The sequence below is a fragment of the Colletotrichum lupini genome, chromosome 9 (assembly GCF_023278565.1).
Source record: "Colletotrichum lupini chromosome 9, complete sequence".
NCBI lineage: Eukaryota > Fungi > Ascomycota > Sordariomycetes > Glomerellales > Glomerellaceae > Colletotrichum > Colletotrichum lupini.
Genome location: NC_064682.1, coordinates 3536036 through 3554628, shown reverse-complemented (window position 1 = coordinate 3554628; position 18593 = coordinate 3536036). Strand labels below are relative to the sequence as shown.

The 18593-nt window shown below is 49.0% G+C and overlaps 5 protein-coding genes across 5 annotated transcripts; 2 read left to right on the top strand and 3 right to left on the bottom strand.

The window, feature by feature from the left end:
* Positions 1–2737: 2737 nt before the first annotated feature.
* Positions 2738–4799, top strand: CLUP02_16919 (uncharacterized protein; the record flags this gene model as incomplete). The annotated part of the gene is made up of 8 exons (XM_049295836.1): positions 2738–2782; positions 2864–2931; positions 2990–3276; positions 3359–3482; positions 3543–3873; positions 3958–4182; positions 4251–4551; positions 4594–4799. 8 exons carry the CDS (start codon positions 2738–2740, stop codon positions 4797–4799), a joined length of 1587 nt encoding a protein of 528 aa, XP_049152983.1.
* Positions 4800–5827: 1028 nt separating this feature from the next.
* Positions 5828–6822, bottom strand: CLUP02_16918 (uncharacterized protein; the record flags this gene model as incomplete). The annotated part of the gene is made up of 3 exons (XM_049295835.1): positions 5828–6291; positions 6359–6607; positions 6669–6822. The coding sequence occupies 3 exons, from the start codon at positions 6820–6822 to the stop codon at positions 5828–5830; spliced, it is 867 nt and encodes a 288-aa protein (XP_049152982.1).
* A 1360-nt stretch (positions 6823–8182) lies between these two features.
* On the bottom strand, positions 8183–10019 carry CLUP02_16917 (uncharacterized protein; the record flags this gene model as incomplete). The annotated part of the gene is made up of 4 exons (XM_049295834.1): positions 8183–8229; positions 8323–8937; positions 8991–9047; positions 9125–10019. The coding sequence occupies 4 exons, from the start codon at positions 10017–10019 to the stop codon at positions 8183–8185; spliced, it is 1614 nt and encodes a 537-aa protein (XP_049152981.1).
* A 112-nt stretch (positions 10020–10131) lies between these two features.
* Positions 10132–15454, bottom strand: CLUP02_16916 (uncharacterized protein; the record flags this gene model as incomplete). Its single annotated transcript, XM_049295833.1, has 23 exons — positions 10132–10258; positions 10392–10553; positions 10639–10725; positions 10828–10955; positions 11078–11225; positions 11284–11505; positions 11589–11692; positions 11751–12148; positions 12210–12529; positions 12598–13025; positions 13092–13128; positions 13208–13348; positions 13426–13519; positions 13577–13652; positions 13707–13958; positions 14010–14064; positions 14118–14215; positions 14283–14412; positions 14473–14747; positions 14807–14914; positions 14996–15177; positions 15255–15340; positions 15417–15454. 23 exons carry the CDS (start codon positions 15452–15454, stop codon positions 10132–10134), a joined length of 3696 nt encoding a protein of 1231 aa, XP_049152980.1.
* A 51-nt stretch (positions 15455–15505) lies between these two features.
* Positions 15506–18557, top strand: CLUP02_16915 (major facilitator superfamily transporter; the record flags this gene model as incomplete). The annotated part of the gene is made up of 9 exons (XM_049295832.1): positions 15506–15600; positions 15657–15784; positions 15838–16904; positions 16964–17175; positions 17230–17252; positions 17349–17636; positions 17702–17746; positions 17801–18137; positions 18221–18557. 9 exons carry the CDS (start codon positions 15506–15508, stop codon positions 18555–18557), a joined length of 2532 nt encoding a protein of 843 aa, XP_049152979.1.
* Between the last annotated feature and the right edge of the window lie 36 nt (positions 18558–18593).

Genomic DNA, 18593 nt, shown 5'->3' with positions numbered 1-18593 from the left:
ATATTAATTAAAAATATATTAATAAATAGACTTACTAAAAACCTTTTATAAGCTAAGTTTAAATATTTTATATACTTCTTAACCTTTATAATATACAAAAAGCTATTATAAATAGCTAAAATAATTAAAAATAATTAATTTAAGCTATACTTAGAAAAACTTAATACTTAAAAATAGATAATAAATAGAACCTAAAGTACGGCCTAAAGGCTTAAAATAAATAAAATAAAAACCTCTTATAGCCCGAAGGCCTAAACTCTTAAAATAACCTTATTTTATAAAATATATATATATATAAATAAGACCCGGGCTTATATTTATTATTTAAACTCTTAGTTTATAAAGTACGTAATTACTAGGAGTATAGCGTTATTAAAAAAGAAGGTTAATATGCGCGCTAAAAAACGCGTTTTATATACTTCGAAGTTTACGAAACTAAGAATAATAAAGGTAGCGGGGGGTATAAAAGCTAGAATAATTATTAAATTAATAACTTAAAATATAAAAGCGAGTAATATAATAAGAAGTTAGTTATAAATAACTATAATAAGTATAAAAAAAGACCGGGGGTACGTATTAAAAAAGTCCTTTATATAAAAGCTAATATAATTCTTATATATCCTCTAATTATTATATATTTAGCGGATAATATTATAGAGCTTAGTAATATCTTATTAAAATTATAATTAGAAATACGCTTTTTAATAATAAAAAAGGATAATATATTTATAAAAAAAGAGCGCTATTTATAATAGCTTTAGTAAGGGCCTAGGTTATTAATTATAAAACGACTAGTATATTAATATACCCTTTAGCTAAACGGCTATTAAAGTAGTATATATACTAACTACTATTTTTTATAAAATAATAATTATTATTTTTAAAGTTAGTATATTAAAGGGCTATTTTAAAATAAAATAAGTATTAAATCTCTTATTCTTTAAGAGCCTCTCTCTTAAGCTTCTTAGGGACTAAATATATATTAAATAGGCTTAAAATAGTAAAGAGAACTATATTTATTACGAGGAGTATTTTAATTTCTTAGCGTTCTTTTTTATTCTTTATTATTTTTTTAAAAAGAGCTAGTTTTATATTTTTTAAACCCTAAAATAATATTAAATATAAACCTTTAAAATAATAAGTATATAATATATCCTTTTTAAAGGGCTTATTATCTAAACTAGTTTTATTTTTATTTTTAAACTCTAAGGGGGGGATAAATAAAAGCTTATTAAAGCTCTTATTATTATTATTTATTTTATTATTACCCTTATTATAACTACTAAAGAGAGCTTTAAACTTAATAAAATCCTTAGTATTTTAATTAATAACCTTAATATTTTTTTAATTAGAAAGGGAGAGCTTAGTAACCGGGATTTAATAAGTAAATAAAAGGTCGTAAAGGGGAATAATAACTTAAAAAGGCTCGTTAATATTATTACCTATTTAAACTCTTAGTAAACTATATAATACGTATATAAAAAGTATTATAAAAATTACGTAAGACTTATTATTATTTCTAAATATATTAAATATTTATATTTAAAATAAAATTAGTAAACGATTTAATAATATAAGCGCGTATACGTAGTAAATAAGAATATTTATAATAATTATAAAAAGTTAAAAAAAAAAAAAATTAATAACTAAGTAACGCTATAAGAATTTAAATATATATAAAGTAGCTAAGTAGCCTCGCCCTTAGTAATTTATATATTAAAAATAGTAAAATACGCGCTATTCTAAGTTAGGATTCTATTTACTTTGAATAAAAGGATATATTTATAATAAACATAGTTTAAAAAACGCATATCCCTTATATTTATTTTTCTTTTATTTATATTTAACTAAATTAGGCCTTTATATAGGCATTTAGAAATTCTATTTTAAGTATAATAGCTCCTTAGTAATAGTAATTAGGGGGTATATTACGTAATAAGGATAGTAATCGTATTTTACGAAGTACCTATTACGTGCTAAATTACGTATTTATCTTAGATATCGTATATATAGACCTTTTCCTTTTATCTATTTCCACTTTAATAGTTAAGCTACTTTTACTACACTCCGTATGCCCATTGCTGCGTGCCATAACTCGTGACAATACGCGATCTCTTTATTTGAGGTACGACCGGATCCATTATCGTAGTCGCGAGTTCAATATCTTTGCGTTCGTCTTGCATGCCGACACGACGGTACTCTCATAGTCTTGTTGTATTTGCCATCCATAAGAGACTACTGTTACTGCCAAGGAGGCAATGCCAAGGGAAGCTCTTCCTGCGCTGTGCAATGTACCTCGGAACACGATCAAGGCTGGAATGAGACACTGGATACAGAAAGGAAGAACTGTCAATAATTCAAAAATGAAATAGACCATTGTAATTTCGTTGGCTGAGCCCATATTGTCTTGTCTTTAACAGCCTGACGATGCTTGCTAGGCCTTAAGATTCGTACGTTGTACGGGGCCGCCATCACAGACATCACCTTAGACATGCGTCCTTTTCAATCACAACCAATAAAACACCTTGATCTTCGATAGTCAGCAATTAGTCTGTTGAAAACACGAAGATAGTAGCACAAGACAGACAAGAGAGGCAATCACGCGAAATGGTATTAGAACGAGCCCTCGTAAGTAAAGTAGCCGCAGATGGTAGAGGTCCATGAAGAAAAGAATCCGACCATCCGTAGACATTGAAGGTCCACGCAACACGGACGAGGATGGATCAAATACCACACCATGACGCCAACGACGCATCTTCTTTCCACGTTCAAAATGACCGTCGTGATCTTTCCCTTAGAGCTTTCTATAACAGCGCCGATACAAAATCTAACGAACTTCGTAGCAGTTTGCTGACTACGGAAGCATATGAGTGGAGGGTTCCATGCATTCGAGCTCATCGACTGCCGTAGAGCGTGCAGCCGCGACCAGTTGTGAGGATGAAGGGCTCCATTCCCCGATAGGACAAAGGCCTTTATACTCAGCTGAAAGTACGATGACGCAATATTCGCACATGCGGCGACCCGAAAAGAATGAGCAGGGCACAGACGATTCAAGCCAACAAGCCACCGACACGAACGAGACCATATGGCAAATATGGCGGCTAGAGATATTGTGTAGTTTACTCACTCTCGGTTGCGTGCTAGCAATCATCACAATATTAGCGCTCCATCAGAGCAAGCCCTTGCCCAAGTGGCCAGGTGTGATGTCGGTCAATATCTTGGTCGCTACCTTTACCGCAGTTTATAAGGCATCTCTTATAATGCCCGTTGCCGAAGGTGCGTCATAGTGATGGTTCTTCCAGGTCATTGAAATATTCTTTTGGTGCTGACAAGAGGATGGAAATCAGGCCTGGGTCAGCTGAAGTGGGATTGGTTTCAACGCCACAGAAGCTAGCTGATGTGCTTGCTTTCGACGATGCTACACGTGGTCCATGGAACTCCTTGATACTGATCATGAAGAAAATACCACAAGCACAAAGGCCGTGAGCTCTTGTACCAAGCTTTCTATCATATCTTGGCCAACCTGCTAATCTTTCTCGAAGCTATTTGGCAGGGCTTGGTGCCCTGATCACCATAGCCGCTCTCGCCATCGATCCCATTTCTCAAGCCATGTTCGAACACAAGGGATGCAGTCGTGCCGCAGATTCTGTCAACAGCATCATAGCAGAGATACCGAGAGCGAATCACTACGCAGCTGGCCCGATGGACTCCGACATCGTAAAGGGAATTGCTGATCCTCAAGAGTTGGCATCCTTGATCAACGTCAAATGCGCTACGGGCAACTGCACCTTTGGGAACGGGGGCAACGGCAGTAACTTCTCATCTTTAGCCATTTGTCACTGCTGTCAAGACATTACGGACCGAGTCATCAAAGTTCAAGAGGGTCCAGATGCCCCTTCTACGCATAGCAGTTGTCTAACGATTACAATTACACCGTGCCATCATTGATTCCGGAAGTTTCTAGTCCATGGAACGGGCAGTTCGAAATTGTCTCTCTTGACCACACCGGGAATCTTTGATAAAGACAAAGTGTCATTTAGACCCTTTTATAGTTTCGATGTTTTGACGGTACTTGATTTCCCCTGTAACCATCAGGATGACACCTGCGCAGATGAGGTAAACACTTCAGCACCTGACGTTCGATGCAGGCTATATGCATGCGTCAAGCGTTACCATAGCAAGGTCCAAGATGGAGTCTATCTCGAAGTAGAATATCCAAATTCGAACGAGATTGTGACACGGCATTCGAGTGGACCCTTGTGGCCAACTCTGGCCTAATCAATGGCAAGGAAATGTCTTGTACGGCAGGAGAGCGCTGGGCGCCTCATACAGTTCGAGTTGACTCAGTGGACGGTGGTCCATCCCAGCTTTCGCCTACGAGCCGTCTTTCTGAACGCGAAGGAGACAAGACTTTTGGCAGGAGGAAGAACGTGATTTGGAAATTTGTACCGCCGGAGTGTGTATGGCGAATAGACGCAATCTCCTGGCGAGCGATTACCTCCACGTTGCAGGACAACTTGCAGAACAACGTCACACACAGCATGTTGGATGGTAGACCCGGAGTAATAACGGGCCCAACCTGGTTGAAACAAGTCTACGCGCAAGCCGCTGGCAATATCTCCACGGTCGATAATTTGGCCCGCGGCTTGGCAAGTTCGATGACTGCGGGCATGCGCAACAAGCCATACGACGGCCTCGACGACAAGCGAATAGCAGAACTTTACTCAGGCCTGAGAGCAGTGGTGGGTGTGACCCTTATCACCGACATATGTGTCTACGTTATTGGCTCTGGGTCGTAAATCCAGTTGCACTCCTAGTGCTTCAATGGACATTCTGCGCTCTGATGCTGGCGAACCGATGTTCTAGCCCTAGTAATGGCGGACAGCAATATATGGCATAGAAATCATCACCTCTGGCACTCTTGTTCAACGGATTGGACGGGGATCTTCCCAAAAAGCATGGAGGCTTATATACGCTGAAGAAATTGAACTAAGTAGCGGAAAGTACTATTATGCAAAAGGTCCGCGTCGATGGCTCTAAGGAAAAGTCATTGAGATTTTGCGAAAACAAGGCCCAGCTTTAGATGTTAAGAAAAGCCCGTCCGTTGATTAGTTGACTTCCGACATCCTCGCTTACATCTACGCTGGACATCTAAAGGTTTTAACTAGGACACGTACGCCTACGCTCTCACATCTTTTACCCGTCGGATACTGGCATACCGTGTGCTAGCCAAACGACAGATTATCCATATTGACCTGCATTATCAAAGAGTTTTACTATTGGGGCAGTACTATTTGGCTATTGGGGCAGTAATCTACTTTATTAGCCAATCAGAGCCTACCTTCCGAACTCTAAATCTTTTGGCCCTGCTACACCTACCTACGGGCTACCTAGCGTTATTGCCTACGGTCGTAATTACTTACGGTCGTAATTACCCACGGTCGTAATTACCCATAGTCGCAATTACGTAAGGCAGCTGCGGGTACGTACGGTTATAATTACTTACGGTTATAATTTCCTATAATTATAATTACCTACTTAATTACCTATTTAATCGTCTTTTTTAATAAGTAATTGCGACCATAAGTAATTATAACCGTAAGTAATTACGACCGTAGGTAATTGCGACCGTAGGTAATTGCGACCGTAGGCAATAACGCTAGGTAGCCCGTAGGTAGGTGCAGCGGGTATAGGTGTGGGGTTATGGTCCGAGCTCCAGAGATGTGAGCCCATATTGGTCTAAAAAGTGGATTACTGCCCCAATAGCCAAATGGTACTGCCCCAATAGCAAAACTCTTGTCAAAAGCTCCAGGCTTCAGACTGCAGTCTACCTCCGAACCCTAAACGCCCCATCATCCTCCTGATTCGATACAGCCCCAAGAGGAAACCTCTCCTCATCCTTGAAAGTGATAGGCGAAACAATATGACCCGGAAACCACACATTGAAAGCTGCAGCGCAGAGGAACATGAGCGATGTGTCGAGACAATACAAATACACCTCTGTAGTCTGAAGCACGCCGTCCCGTCCCTCAGCAAACTCAGCCACTCGGAAAATCGACCGCACCAGAATAAGGAACGAGGTAGCGTAGAGGACCATGATGAACTGCCTCCACGGTCGCCGCCCGTTCATGCTCGTTGTCGTCGGGTGGTTAATGATTCGATAGTGGAAGACGGAGATGGTGACGATGAAGGCTGCGAAGAAGAGGATTTGAATGCCGAGACCTACGAGGATGATGTTTTGGCCGCGGTCGAGTCCGTCTTTGTCACTTGCACCGGAGAGGATAGCTCCGCCTATTTGGGGAATGAGTCAGTCTTTCCGTCAACATCACAGGTGACGGCGATTGGACACTGGGCTTACCAATGCACTGGAAGGCGAACGAGAATACGTCTCCGAACACAAAGATCTTTGTCATCCATCCGACGGGAATGATTGATAGATGGCCCGCTTCCAACGAGTCGATAATGCGGCCTAGGAGCATGTAGATCGAGGCTGCATACAGTGCCGGGGCAAGCAACGGTAGAAGAGTCTGGATGATGAACGGGACCTGTGAATAATTCGGTGTTTCGGATGCGTTCATTGCTCGACTCCCGTATCCAATGCTTTCAACTATTCAGCAGGTCATCAGTGGTCAGGCTTCAAGTAATCAACGGGTTCAGTGGCCTCTTACAGTTGACACCGATGAAAAAGGCGATCCAGTACCAAGTCTTCGCCCGCTTGAGCTGAAAGGAATGTATTACACCACTAATACCGAACAGCACGGCAAAGGTCACTGCTGCAGCTAGAGACGGGTCGTAAGGATACTTGGAAGGCTGTTGGTCCATTGTCGCATTAATGCTTTCCTCTCCTGGATTCTGAATAAAACTTGATCAATCACAACTGTGTCCGCTGGTTTTGACCTTCCTCGTGCAAGTACAAGATCCACCGTTCGCTTTATAGAGAGCCATGATGAGATTTCGGACTCCATTGATACGCGCTGGCTGAGCTATTCATGGTGTTTCGGTTACAACGCCCTGTATCAACAACAACATCAGAGGTTGGTGTTGAGGCAGTGCTCGGGGTCCAATTTCCCAATCCGCTCCTAGTTTCCTCGGGGAAAATATAGTTCGGGGAGTTTAGAGCCTTCGACGTCTAAACATGCGGGCCCTACGTAGATGCCGAGCCGGCGTCAAAAGTAAGCATACGAGATCGACAGGGGGTAAGCCGCGCTTCCGCGTTCTCCCCATACACCGATAATCTTCATAGTCATGTCCGAAATAGTCGCCATGGAGATCTTGACTCGCTACTTACAGTACAGAAACTCAGCCATGATGCGGGTGACGACGCGTTAGATTAACAATGGACCAACCTTCTTACGTCTCGAGCGTATCACGAACTGTTTCGACAAGGCTGGAAAACGCCATCCTCGTAAGAATGGGGTTGGAGGGAACCCTTTACGAGCTGAGTGTACGCGTCACCCTATCTTCAACTTACTTCAGTCATCAAGCTCCAACCGACTGCTCACTGTCATGATGGGGCTCTTCTATGATACTTTGGCAAAGGGAAAACTACTCCCGAGCTGCCACCGGGGCCGAAACACAGCTTACGAGACGACGACTGAAGGTTCAGGCCGTGGTGAATGCGCTGTTCTCATTTGCCTCGGTAGCTGTATCTCAGGTACGGCGCCGACGTGTCAATAACCCCCGGATGAACTAGGCTCTTGTCAGGCCAAACTTAAAGCGCTATTTGCCTGTGCGTGCATAAATCAATAGGTTGGTTACCCATGATGGGATACAATTCAAAAGGGGACAATGTAACATGGTTGATATCCCAACGTCAAAAAATAGAAGTCATAGATTCGTAACCTGCGCCATCTAACCGAAAAGAGTATACCGGTAAATCGTCCAGTACCTAGAGGCGACAAACCATGCCCCAAAACCTGCGTTGGGGCGCATGTGAAACTATAGGGTTACTAATCCCATCCATACATATACGCAAATCCCTTCCCAGGATTGCAAAGCCAACGGAGTTCCTTTTTTTTCTATTGGGGAATAATAACGGTAAAATCGTCCTGAACAATCCAATTCCCTGCTGATAAACAATGCAACAAAGTCCGTCTCGTAGTGTACGAGGTCTGTAAATCGCCTTCTGTACATTCAATCTCGTACTGAAAAACAAGTCATGCGCCTGGCCGGCACAGGTAACTTATGTGAGAGTTGCCAGCATAGCGCGCATGATTCCAGGAGGAGGACCTGAAAACTCTCGCGTTAGCCTGGGCTCTGACTTGACGAGACGGTGACGAAGCGTACCTTAGTAGTACTTTGGTACGCTGATGGCCATCCTACCTTTCTTGTCCTTCTCAATCCGCACTCCACGCCGCGGCTCCTCGACCTTCTCGACCTTCTCCTCGAAGAGGACTACAGCGCCATCGGGCATCTGTTCAGCACGGACGAGTTCACGGCTCCTTCCGTGCTTGCGCTCGTGAAGCTCAGCCTCAAGAGCCTTGATCTCGGATCTGATATTCTTGCGAGACCGAGACCGGCTACGGCGACGCTCAGCGACCGCCATGGGTCCGATAGGGACCTCTTCGCTGTACTCGCGGCGCTCGTATACGACTGGTGTTGCGGTCGTCGATGTTGTGTAGGATGTGGAGCTGCGAGCAGGAGAGACATCGCGGATGATGGTAGTCTTGTTGACAACCTCGTGAACGGGAGCGGGAGGTGGCGGAGGAGGCGCCTCATAGTAGACGGATGGGGGAGCAGGAGGGTGAGCAGAAACGACGGTTGGGGGCGCGGGAGGCGGCGCCACTGAAGCAGGAGCCGGTGGAGGAGGAGGGACATGGATGACAGTCGGGGGCGGCGGGGGAAGGGCAGCAACCGGCGGAGGGATGGTGTAAATCTCCTCGTGTCGTTCTTCATGCTTGCCAGCCGATGATCGAGCTGCAGCAATCTCCAATTCACCTGGCATCATGTCAGCTGCAGTCAGATGGATCAAGGCACATGGAATCACTTACTCTGCTTGTACTCCTCGCTGAGCTTCAGGAGTTCATCGATGTTGTCCTGGCCGAGAGCTTTAAGAACAATGATGGTGTTACCCTGGGAAATAAATGTGTTAGTTCAAAGTTGGCGCGCTCGATTGAAGCGAAACTTGCCTCTTCAATGTAAGGATATTCCAGGTCGATGAGCGCGCGCTTGGAAACCAGGCGCTGTGGGATGCGGGTCTTGCCCTTCTTCGGGTAGGAGCTGCGAACAGTCGTCGCGGTCTTGGTGGTAGTGCTGGTCGACCTGCTGGATGTGCTGCTTGATCGTGAGCTGCTTCGGTGCGAACTCTTTCTGGTTGACCTTGACACCCTAGACTCTCGGCTGCGGTCTCTACGCCGGCGTGAAGTAACGACCTCACGCTCCTTCACCCGCTCAGGCATGCCGCGGAACTCCTCGTCGCCGTAGTAGCCTGGTTCGGCGATCTGGATCTCGTCGTATCGTTGAGATGGTGCGGGGCCCAGCTGGCGGGTGCGGGGCAGAGGGATTGGAACGTATGGAGGGGCCCGGTAATCGTCGCGAGGGCGAACATCTTCTCGGCGGGCTGGCGGGGGATATTCCTCACGCTCATAAAAGCGGAGAGGGCGACGGTCAAAGGTGTCGAGGGAAGATTGACGACGGAGCATGGTCGGGCGGCGTGGTGGCGAGGCCTCACGGACTTCTCGTTGCTCTCTTTCGAAGAAAAGACGACGATCAAACTCCCGGTCCAAAGGTTCTCCGCGACGAGGACCATAACGGTCTTCTTCGACGTAGCGGCGGTCTCTTACAGAATCCTCTTCGTATCCGCCGCGATGTCCGCGGTCAAATGGGCCACGGTCGAAGCGCTCATCGGAGTGATCTCTGCCGCGGCGAGGCGGTGGGCGATAGTCATCACGTTCCTCGAAGCGGCTTCTTTCCTCGAATCTGCTTCGTTCGTCTGGATAGCGACGATCATCTGGATAGCGGTCTCGCTCCCGTTCTTGCATGAAGCGGTCGCGGTCCCAGCGCTCAGCACGGCCGGCCATTTTGGTTGATGGTTAACGTATGTGTGGTTGGAAGTGAAAATAAAGTCGATCTCGGGTATCACAAAATATTGCAGAAAAATAGCGGTGGTCGTGAAATTAGGGATCCGGGATGTCACAGGTGATGGTTTGTTCCCGGGAGGTTGTGGAATGATCGGGTGATGACAGGAGTTCGTGGTTGTGAATCTCGAGAGAAGTCGCTCGTATTGCGAGAGTTGAGAATCAGGGCGATGACGACACCTCTAGGGAGAGAGGGCCAGAAGAGAGCGAGGAAAGAGGGGAAAAGCGGGAATAATGTGTGTGATCCAGTGTCGCAGCAGAGAGCGAGTGAGTGAGTGGTGGGATGGCTGGCCCCCTAACGTAAGGTATGCGAACCCAGGCCAATAGCGCCGATAGTGTCGGTGAAGGCCGTTGACCCGACTTGGGTCCAGTGGGCTATTTTGGAATTTGGATTGGATAATGGAGTAGCGGCGCCGCCCTGCGTTAGAGTGGCGTGCGAGTGGCTTCTTCCAGGGTTTCTGAGACTGGTATGTGACACTGTAACACTGACAATGTATGGTGAGTGAGTGAGTGGGTGAGTGAGTGAGGCAGGCGATGAACCCCTCTTCGTGGTTTGGCTGACTGGTGTATGGTAGTGGGCGAAGACGGGTGATGCGATGGAAAGCCGGACTGAACTCGACAAGTGACTGGACTCGGTGTTCTAGACTCTCTTGTGTGTGTCGTGTGTGGTGGTAGGCGTGGGTGGTAAACGGCCTATGAGAAGGCAATGTGAAGCCAGGAAGCAACCTGGAACTCTACCAGCTGACCTCACGAAAATGGGCCTGTGACAGTAGACCCGATAATGGTCCTCCGTCTACTCGACACTCCCCAACAACGATCCTGAAGCTGACTGTTCTTGCTGAACCACCGGAGCTGCGAAATGAGATACGGGCACTCGCACTGGTCCAAGCCGTGAGTGGTGTCGTTTTTAAGGGTCCTTGCGAAAAGAGAACAGACAGACGAAAAGGTGGTGGCTGGGAAAAAACGAGGCGGTTTTGTAGTTTAAGTCTTGGACACGACACGGAGATTTGTGGTGGAGTGGAAAAGCAGGCTTCTTGGAACGACGGACGGAAGCCAGGACAGGGTTGGCTTGGTTCGTCAGACTGAACGAGGAAGATGGTGGTGTTGGCGATGCTGCTTGAGCGATGATCCCAGCTTGCCTGGCCTTCTCTGGATGGTCCAACGGTCTGGTAGGGAGAAGATGGCCGCTGTTAGTTATGCGACGGACTGATGGCCCGCAGCTCTCCCGCATGATGCCAGAAACACCAATAGGGATGCAAAAGTGCATTCGAACTCGGTATCCAAAGCCTGTTTCGTCGTTGGACAAGCTATTGACCGCAGCATGGCATTTTGCGCGAGGAGCGACAGTGATTGTCGGTCCTTAACGAGGGCCATCAGTGCCGTATCGGTCATCGCACCCGTCGTCCAAACCTGGCGGGAGACGAGAGGGCTGTGGCAACAAGGCTACTCCTTGTAAAAAGCCCTTCCCGAGGCCTGCGTCGTTGCTTTTCGCTGCGGTTCTGCCCATCTGACCATTCCAGACCCGGTCCAACGCGGCCTTTAGCCTTAGTGGCCCAGTCCGCTTTTGTGCCCTCTCGAACCTGACGTCGCCGCTTGGGCAGCCATCGACGGGGCGCCTGTTTGGAAAAGCGCAGCCAGGAGTGAGCCTAGGACTCCATTCCGGGCCAGATCTACCAGCCTGCGCACAGCGGGATCCCGTACGGAGCCATGGAGCCCGCTGGGTGCCCCATCGTCCATGGACCGCGGTCCCGTCGTTGGGCTTGAACGGATCGACGGGAAATGGAGAAGATGGGGGATGCCAGACAGTCGGATGGGTGGGTGGGAAAAGAGGTTAATTGTCGTCCGGGCGGCGTAAGTTGTAACAGTGGAATGGGCCGACGTTGGAAACTTCCAAACTCTTTCTTCGCTGTCAAGTGTCTCGTCCTTTCGTCTCGTCTGCCCTTTGGCATAGCGTTCGCTCCCGCCTCGGCCCTTGCCTTGCGCTTCCTCTTCCGCAGAACACAGTTGGAAACTGGCGGGCTTCTCTGCCGTCACTGTGCTTGTGCTGCGACTCGCTGCGCCAACATGCCTTGCTCAGCTTTGTCTCTGTGGGGGTTCGAGTTGACCGCCACCCTGCTCGATGACGTCGGGTACCAAATATTGGTGCGGTCTGCACTCTAGTCTCTAGACGCTGTGTGCCCATTGCCCAACCAGCCGCCGCCTGGTCTGGGGCACTGCGGCAGTGATAAGGCGTCCCGGTGTGGGCTATCAGAGTCGCGAATCGTGAGGCGTGGTGGATGTGTGAGAGGGGCCCTTGGACTCTGGGGCCTTGGGAGAATTGTAATTCTCCACTGTCGAAGCGACTTGGGTGCCCGATGGCGGCCCTATTGGCCGTTAAGGAGACGTTGGGAGCTGGGGTGTCCCCATTCCGGGGGAGCATTGGTAGTTTGCGCTTGTGATTTTGGCATTGTTCTCTTTGTGCGCGGGCTGTTGCTTGTCAAATTACAGTTTTGCTTGTCGCTGCCCTCTGCCTGTTGGACACAGAGTGAAAATTGTTGGAAATTTGCACAGCGATGTGGTGAGGCTGACTCGATGGCATAAGAGAATCAGATGAGGCGAGGCAGCTTTGTAGATGTGCGTTGTGGTTTGGAAGAGAATGCCGTGCCAGTCGTCGAGTTCTCCTTCGAGTCTAACCATTGTATGAATACGTACTTTGCTGTCTGCTCCTTCCCGTCCCTTGAACCTGAGGTGCGTTATCTGCTCCGGTACGTATCTGCTTATGTCATACGAGATAAGATAAGAAAATGCACGTGCGATGCCCGCCACGGTGGGTCGTGTTTGTCCAACCAAATCGTGACTCCGGTACGTACTCGGTACTGGCATTCTATTGGTCCACAAGGAGAGAGCCCAGGCGATGCCCCCCCCTCTCAAAGTTCTCAACCCATTAACCACGAATCCACGACTCAATTGCTATCGTTCGTTTCCATCAGACTGTACTGTTCTGGGGACTCCCCAGATGGACCGCGGATATTAGACCGGACTGCCGCCGGAAAGGGCCATTACCTGGCTGTTGCTTTCTCAAACCAAAACTCTCAAAGGAACTTCAATCAAGCCGTTCCCTCCAACAGCCAAGGCACCTACCCAGCACCAACTATCTCGAGTCAAGCATAGCACGTTGGGCAAAGAAACCATTGATGTGATAGATATTCGCCCACAGCCCTCGCACGACCGTTTGGGCGACCACATCTTCGGAATTCGATGCAGTTTGAGGCCTCAAGGAACACACGAGCGGCCTTAGTCGATGCATTCAGTGTGTGTGTCTCCAGGCGATGAATCTATGCCATCTCGCGTGGGACTATGTACGGAGTACAGCCACGGCCCAATCTGGCGGGATTCGACGCTATCGACGTTAAGCTTAGCTTTTCCCGCTTCTCCAGGTTCTGGGCTTCGGATGCGTCCCTTTTCTTCCCCGGATCAGCTCCTCCCATCGGATGCTATACCTAGCTTGACGAGGTCTCGACCGTGGGCAATCATCCATCTTGGTGAACGACATTGCCTTGCCTGGTCAATGACCGTTTGGGCAAGAGTTCGCCGAATCTACCATGGACAACACCAATTGTTCACTCGGATGGCGCCAAAAAATTAACAAACCCCGCGAAACAAGATGAGGCATTTCATTTGCCAAGAGAAGACGCTCATGGTCTGCCTTGTAACCTCGGAACCCATTGACACAAGCCGTGGACGCTTTCCGTATGGCGCAGAGCACCAACCCCGGTAGGCCAAGTCGCACAGAGAGGACTTCCGAACCCCCTTTCCGATAGTCGATGAATCCAGATCCGATGGGGAAAGCACGCCGTCGCGATGAGGAAGTTGGCGTCTTCTTATATCACCGATCATTCCGAGCTAGCGGAATACTCAACAATCCATTGACCTATTGCGGATTCAGGGATGAACATGTTTTGGCGGACTTTCCGAGCAGCGGATATCCCGGATTTCAGAGCTGTCTTCACTGCAAGCAGAAGTCAGCAAAACGCCTCAACAAGCCAAAGATCAGCTGGCCACAGCATCCGAACACCAAAAGCAAAGTTGGAGAAATGGAAGTTGGGGGTCGACCTGTCGAAAGCAAGAGGGGGAGGGGGACAGCAACGTGGTGTCCCAGCCTATTCACAACCACGGACGACTAGACAACGACTAGACTCCGCCGGACCCCAATTTGAGTTCCATCACCACGACTCCAAGGTTGGCACGTCGCAATAGCGGATGAAGCCGCGCGCGTTCATGGGAAAACCAACTCAACCACTCGCGACATCTTCCAATCGGCTCTCCGGAGGTCTTGCATCTGATATATGATGCGGCGCTCAAACCCCATGCTCGACAAGGTCCAGCTACCTAGTTCGCATCCGCCCCACGCACGCACGCACGAACGGCAGCTGCAACTTGTGCCCGGTGTGGTTTTCTCTCCCGTACAGATGCACGCCCGAATCTAAAGTCCGCGGCCTGTAATCTAAGCTCGTGCTCTGGTTGCCGACTAGGAGTGCCGATATTGACTCCCGAAACGTGTCGGGAATGGAGCGTGATCTGTATTCCTCCCCAGTTACGCCGAGTTGAGCCTAGTCGACATGGAAGGCTGGACAAGGGCTGCTTGCGACCAAAGCCGTTGTTGACGGGTCTGGAGGGAGAGAGGCACAGAAGCTGGCGCAATGTGATGCTCTATTCGGGAAGCTGCAGTTCTGACATCTGCTTATCGGCACGGCTGCAAGACAAGACTCGGCCAAATATTCGTGTCTGCTGCTGCAGTTACCTCGAAGAAGCAGCTGCTGCAGCGCGTAAACATACATCCATCTCATCACATCGCCAATCTTGCACCATTGTTGCTTGTTCGCCAATCCTGAGACTGGCATCGTTGCAACGGTCGTAGCAGACCCAAATTACCATCTCACCACGTCATCAGAGTGAGCATCTTCCTCACTGGCTGGCATGTCCCCCGATGTGGGAGTGGAATGGATCCGATAACATGGGCCGCGGTCCTGCAAGTGTTGCTTGGTGCTGGCTTGGTGCCGTTTCCCGAGCTCGCACCCGATGCAGATTGGATGTGAAAAGAGGCGTCCGCTCTTGTGGATGTCTACCCCGCGTTGTTTGGTGTGTGGGATAACCCGTCTGGGGTAGCTAGGTGCCACGCCTCCACCTCCAATCTGGGACAAGGGGGAAAGACAAGGGTCGCTAATGAGATATCTATCTCGCCAGCCTGGACCAGCCTACGGGATTTCCAGCTGGCCCCCTTGAGACTGTGTTTTGTTGAGTCAGTCGTCTCGACATTGAAAAGGGTCCTTCATCCCCTGCCAGATTCGAGAGTTTTCCTACCCCAGGTTACCTCTTCGACACCACGCCGAAGTCGACATTTCGCTCACAAAGGCATTCGGCTGAGCGACGCACCGCGATTTCCTTTCATCATGAGTAACGATAAGCCCACCGTCGAGAACATCGACGACATCAACGCCAAGATGGCGCAAAGGTCCTCGTACGACGCGAAGCTTGACCCGGAAAAGTAAGACACGTACAGCGCACTACTACCCAGAAACCTGGTTGACCCCTTATCGTCAGGCACACCGAGCAGTCTCTTGCGTACGACCCGACCGTAGAGAGAAAGCTTAGGCTAAAGATCGATCTCATGATTGTGCCAACGGTCGCTCTGCTTTACCTCTTCTGCTTCATTGACAGAGCCAACATTGGTTTGTTTTTTTCGGCTCGTTACAATGTTGACAACGACTTACAACTACCCTAGGCAACGCTCGCATTGCAGGTCTCGAGAAGGACCTCGGCATGGCAGGCTACGACTACAATGGAACACTCAGTGTCTTCTACATCAGCTACATTCTATTCGAAATTCCCGCCAACATCCTCTGCAAGGTCATGGGGCCCGGATGGTTCCTCCCTCTTACCACCTTGCTCTTTGGCATCTGCTCAGTCGGCACTGCTTTCGTCCACACCGTCCCACAGCTCATGGCAGTCCGATTCCTTCTCGGCATCTTTGAGGCTGGAATGTTGCCAGGCATTGCCTATTACCTGTCCCGCTGGTACCGACGATCCGAACTCGCCTTCCGCCTCAGCTTGTACATTGTCATGTCGCCTTTGGCTGGAGCTTTCGGTGGTCTCTTGGCCTCTGCCATTCTTCGCCTCGATGGATTCGGAAGCATCCATACATGGCGCATGATCTTTGCCATCGAAGGAATCATCACAATTGGGCTGGCGCTCATCGGCTTCATTACCCTTACCGACCGCCCCGCCTCTGCTCGCTGGCTCACAGAGGCCGAAAAGGATCTCGCCGAGACCCGTGTTCGCTCTGAGCGTGTTGGTCAGACTCAAGTCCTCGACAAGATGGACACCAAGAAGCTCCGTCGGGGAATTTTCGCACCTGTTACGTTGGCAACATCGTTTGTCTTCCTGTTGAACAACGTCACTGTGCAAGGCCTCGCTTTCTTCCTGCCAACGATCGTCAGGGGTATCTACCCCACGGCGACTGTTCAGCGCCAACAACTCTTCACCGTCCCTCCCTACGTTGTTGGAGCCTTCTTCACCGTCCTGCTGCCACTGCTCAGCTGGCGCCTCGATCGCCGACAGATCTTCTTCATGATGTCTGCACCGCTAGCAATGATTGGTTATATCATGTTCCTGGCTTCAAAGGACCTCTCAGTGCGCTACGGTGCCACTTTCCTCATCACGTCAGCTGTATTCGCTCTCGGCGCCCTCACAAACGCTCAGGTCGCCGCGAATGTCGTGTCCGACACGGCACGTAGCGCAGCGATTGGAACAAACGTTATGTTTGGCAACGTGGGAGGCCTCATTTCAACTGTAAGCCTACCCCCCTTCCTCATTATAGCCTTTGATTGTATACTAACTCGTGGCTTTAGTGGGCTTTCTTGCCATGGGACGCACCCAACTACCCAATCGGCAACGGATTGAACCTGGCGACCTGCAGCATGATTCTGATTACCTCGACTCTCACGTTGTTCTGGATGAAGCGAGACAACCGTAGACGTGAGGCCCGAAACGTCGAGGCCGAGTTGCAGGGCTTATCGAGACAAGAAGAGAGTGATTTGGATTGGAAGCACCCTGCTTTCAGGTGGAAGCCCTAGATGGCTCCAGGAAGCGAGGAATATCTGCTTGAGGGATTTAGCCATACGATGCGACAAACTCATTGTCGAATTGATTATATACCATCACATGATCTGATGTGCACGCTCTAATACGAAGTTGACCGTTTTGTTCTCAATTAAATCAATGGTGACTTGACAGCTTCATACGGCCAGTTGGCTCTATGGGGCACGCTCCTCACAGACACGCCACTCGTATTTCCAGAAAGCGAATTCACCATGTCTTTGTTTGTCTCATCCACCGATATTCAAAACAAAGATTTCCAACGCGACCCTACTTTCAAAAGTCGGCAGACACGGTTGCCTGTGCTAGGTCCCTCCATTGAGATGATGCTGCCTCATTTGGGGGTGGGGGGGTTCCTTCTGATTCTCTTTCTCTTCCTCTTTTTCTCGCCCTCCTCACCTTTTCAACGTCATCAACTGGAGCTTGGTACACTCCTCTCTCTCTCTCTCTCTCTCGCCCCGAACGCTATCACCACGACGTACACTCTGCAGCCTTGGCTACTCCCAACGGAACAGAGCCACCCGATTTCGGCAGAGGTAAGCCAGCCCAATTGCCTCGCCCCGTACCTTCCACATGTTAATACCTCGCAGAAGAACTCGAATCGCGGTTCAATTCAGTCATGACGCTGTTCCTCTCTGAAGCTCCACGCTCTCACGTGGAGAAGGCTGCTGCGGCGCTGCTCCTGGAACCCAGACTGGATTCTAGAAAACAATCCGTCCTACATTCTTTGCTTATTGATAGCCCGGAAGGCTACGTTGAGCATGCGGAAGAAGCGCTTCGGCATGCCAACCTAGTCATGCTCGCGATGTCGATCCTCCACCCTGGCATGTCGGATGATGCGCAGCCACTGATCACCATATTGGAGATGTCCCTGGAGAAAGCGCGTCGCTGCAAGGCCATCATTGACCGCGCGGTAAAGGAGAAAGTGTTCGTGTCGCTCCTTCCTTCTTTCTTTCCTGATACTATACCAACTTTAAACATATCGGGGCTAATGTACTTGGAAATAACAGGGTCGACACAGAAGTCATGATGGATCTCCTCGCCCATGAGGGTGAACTGCAGCTCTTCCTCAAGCGATACATCGCTGCCATGGACGCCGCTCGTGGACCTCCCCGAACCGCGCCCAAGGATGACGTCTCTCTCGATGGAGCGCCTGCTTATGATCCCGAGACGAGCTTGCTGCTCAGCCGTCTCTCGGCTCGTCTGCGATTCGCCAAAGAAGCTACGGAACCCGCTTCCGAGGATCCTGACCCAGAGGATGCTGCTACTCCCGAGAACACTACCTCCAAAGTCCAAGAGACCAGCGGCAATATTCCTGATGCGGCGATCAAGCCAGAGCTTATCTAAGACCTCAGACCGAATATCATTCACAAGGCGGACTCC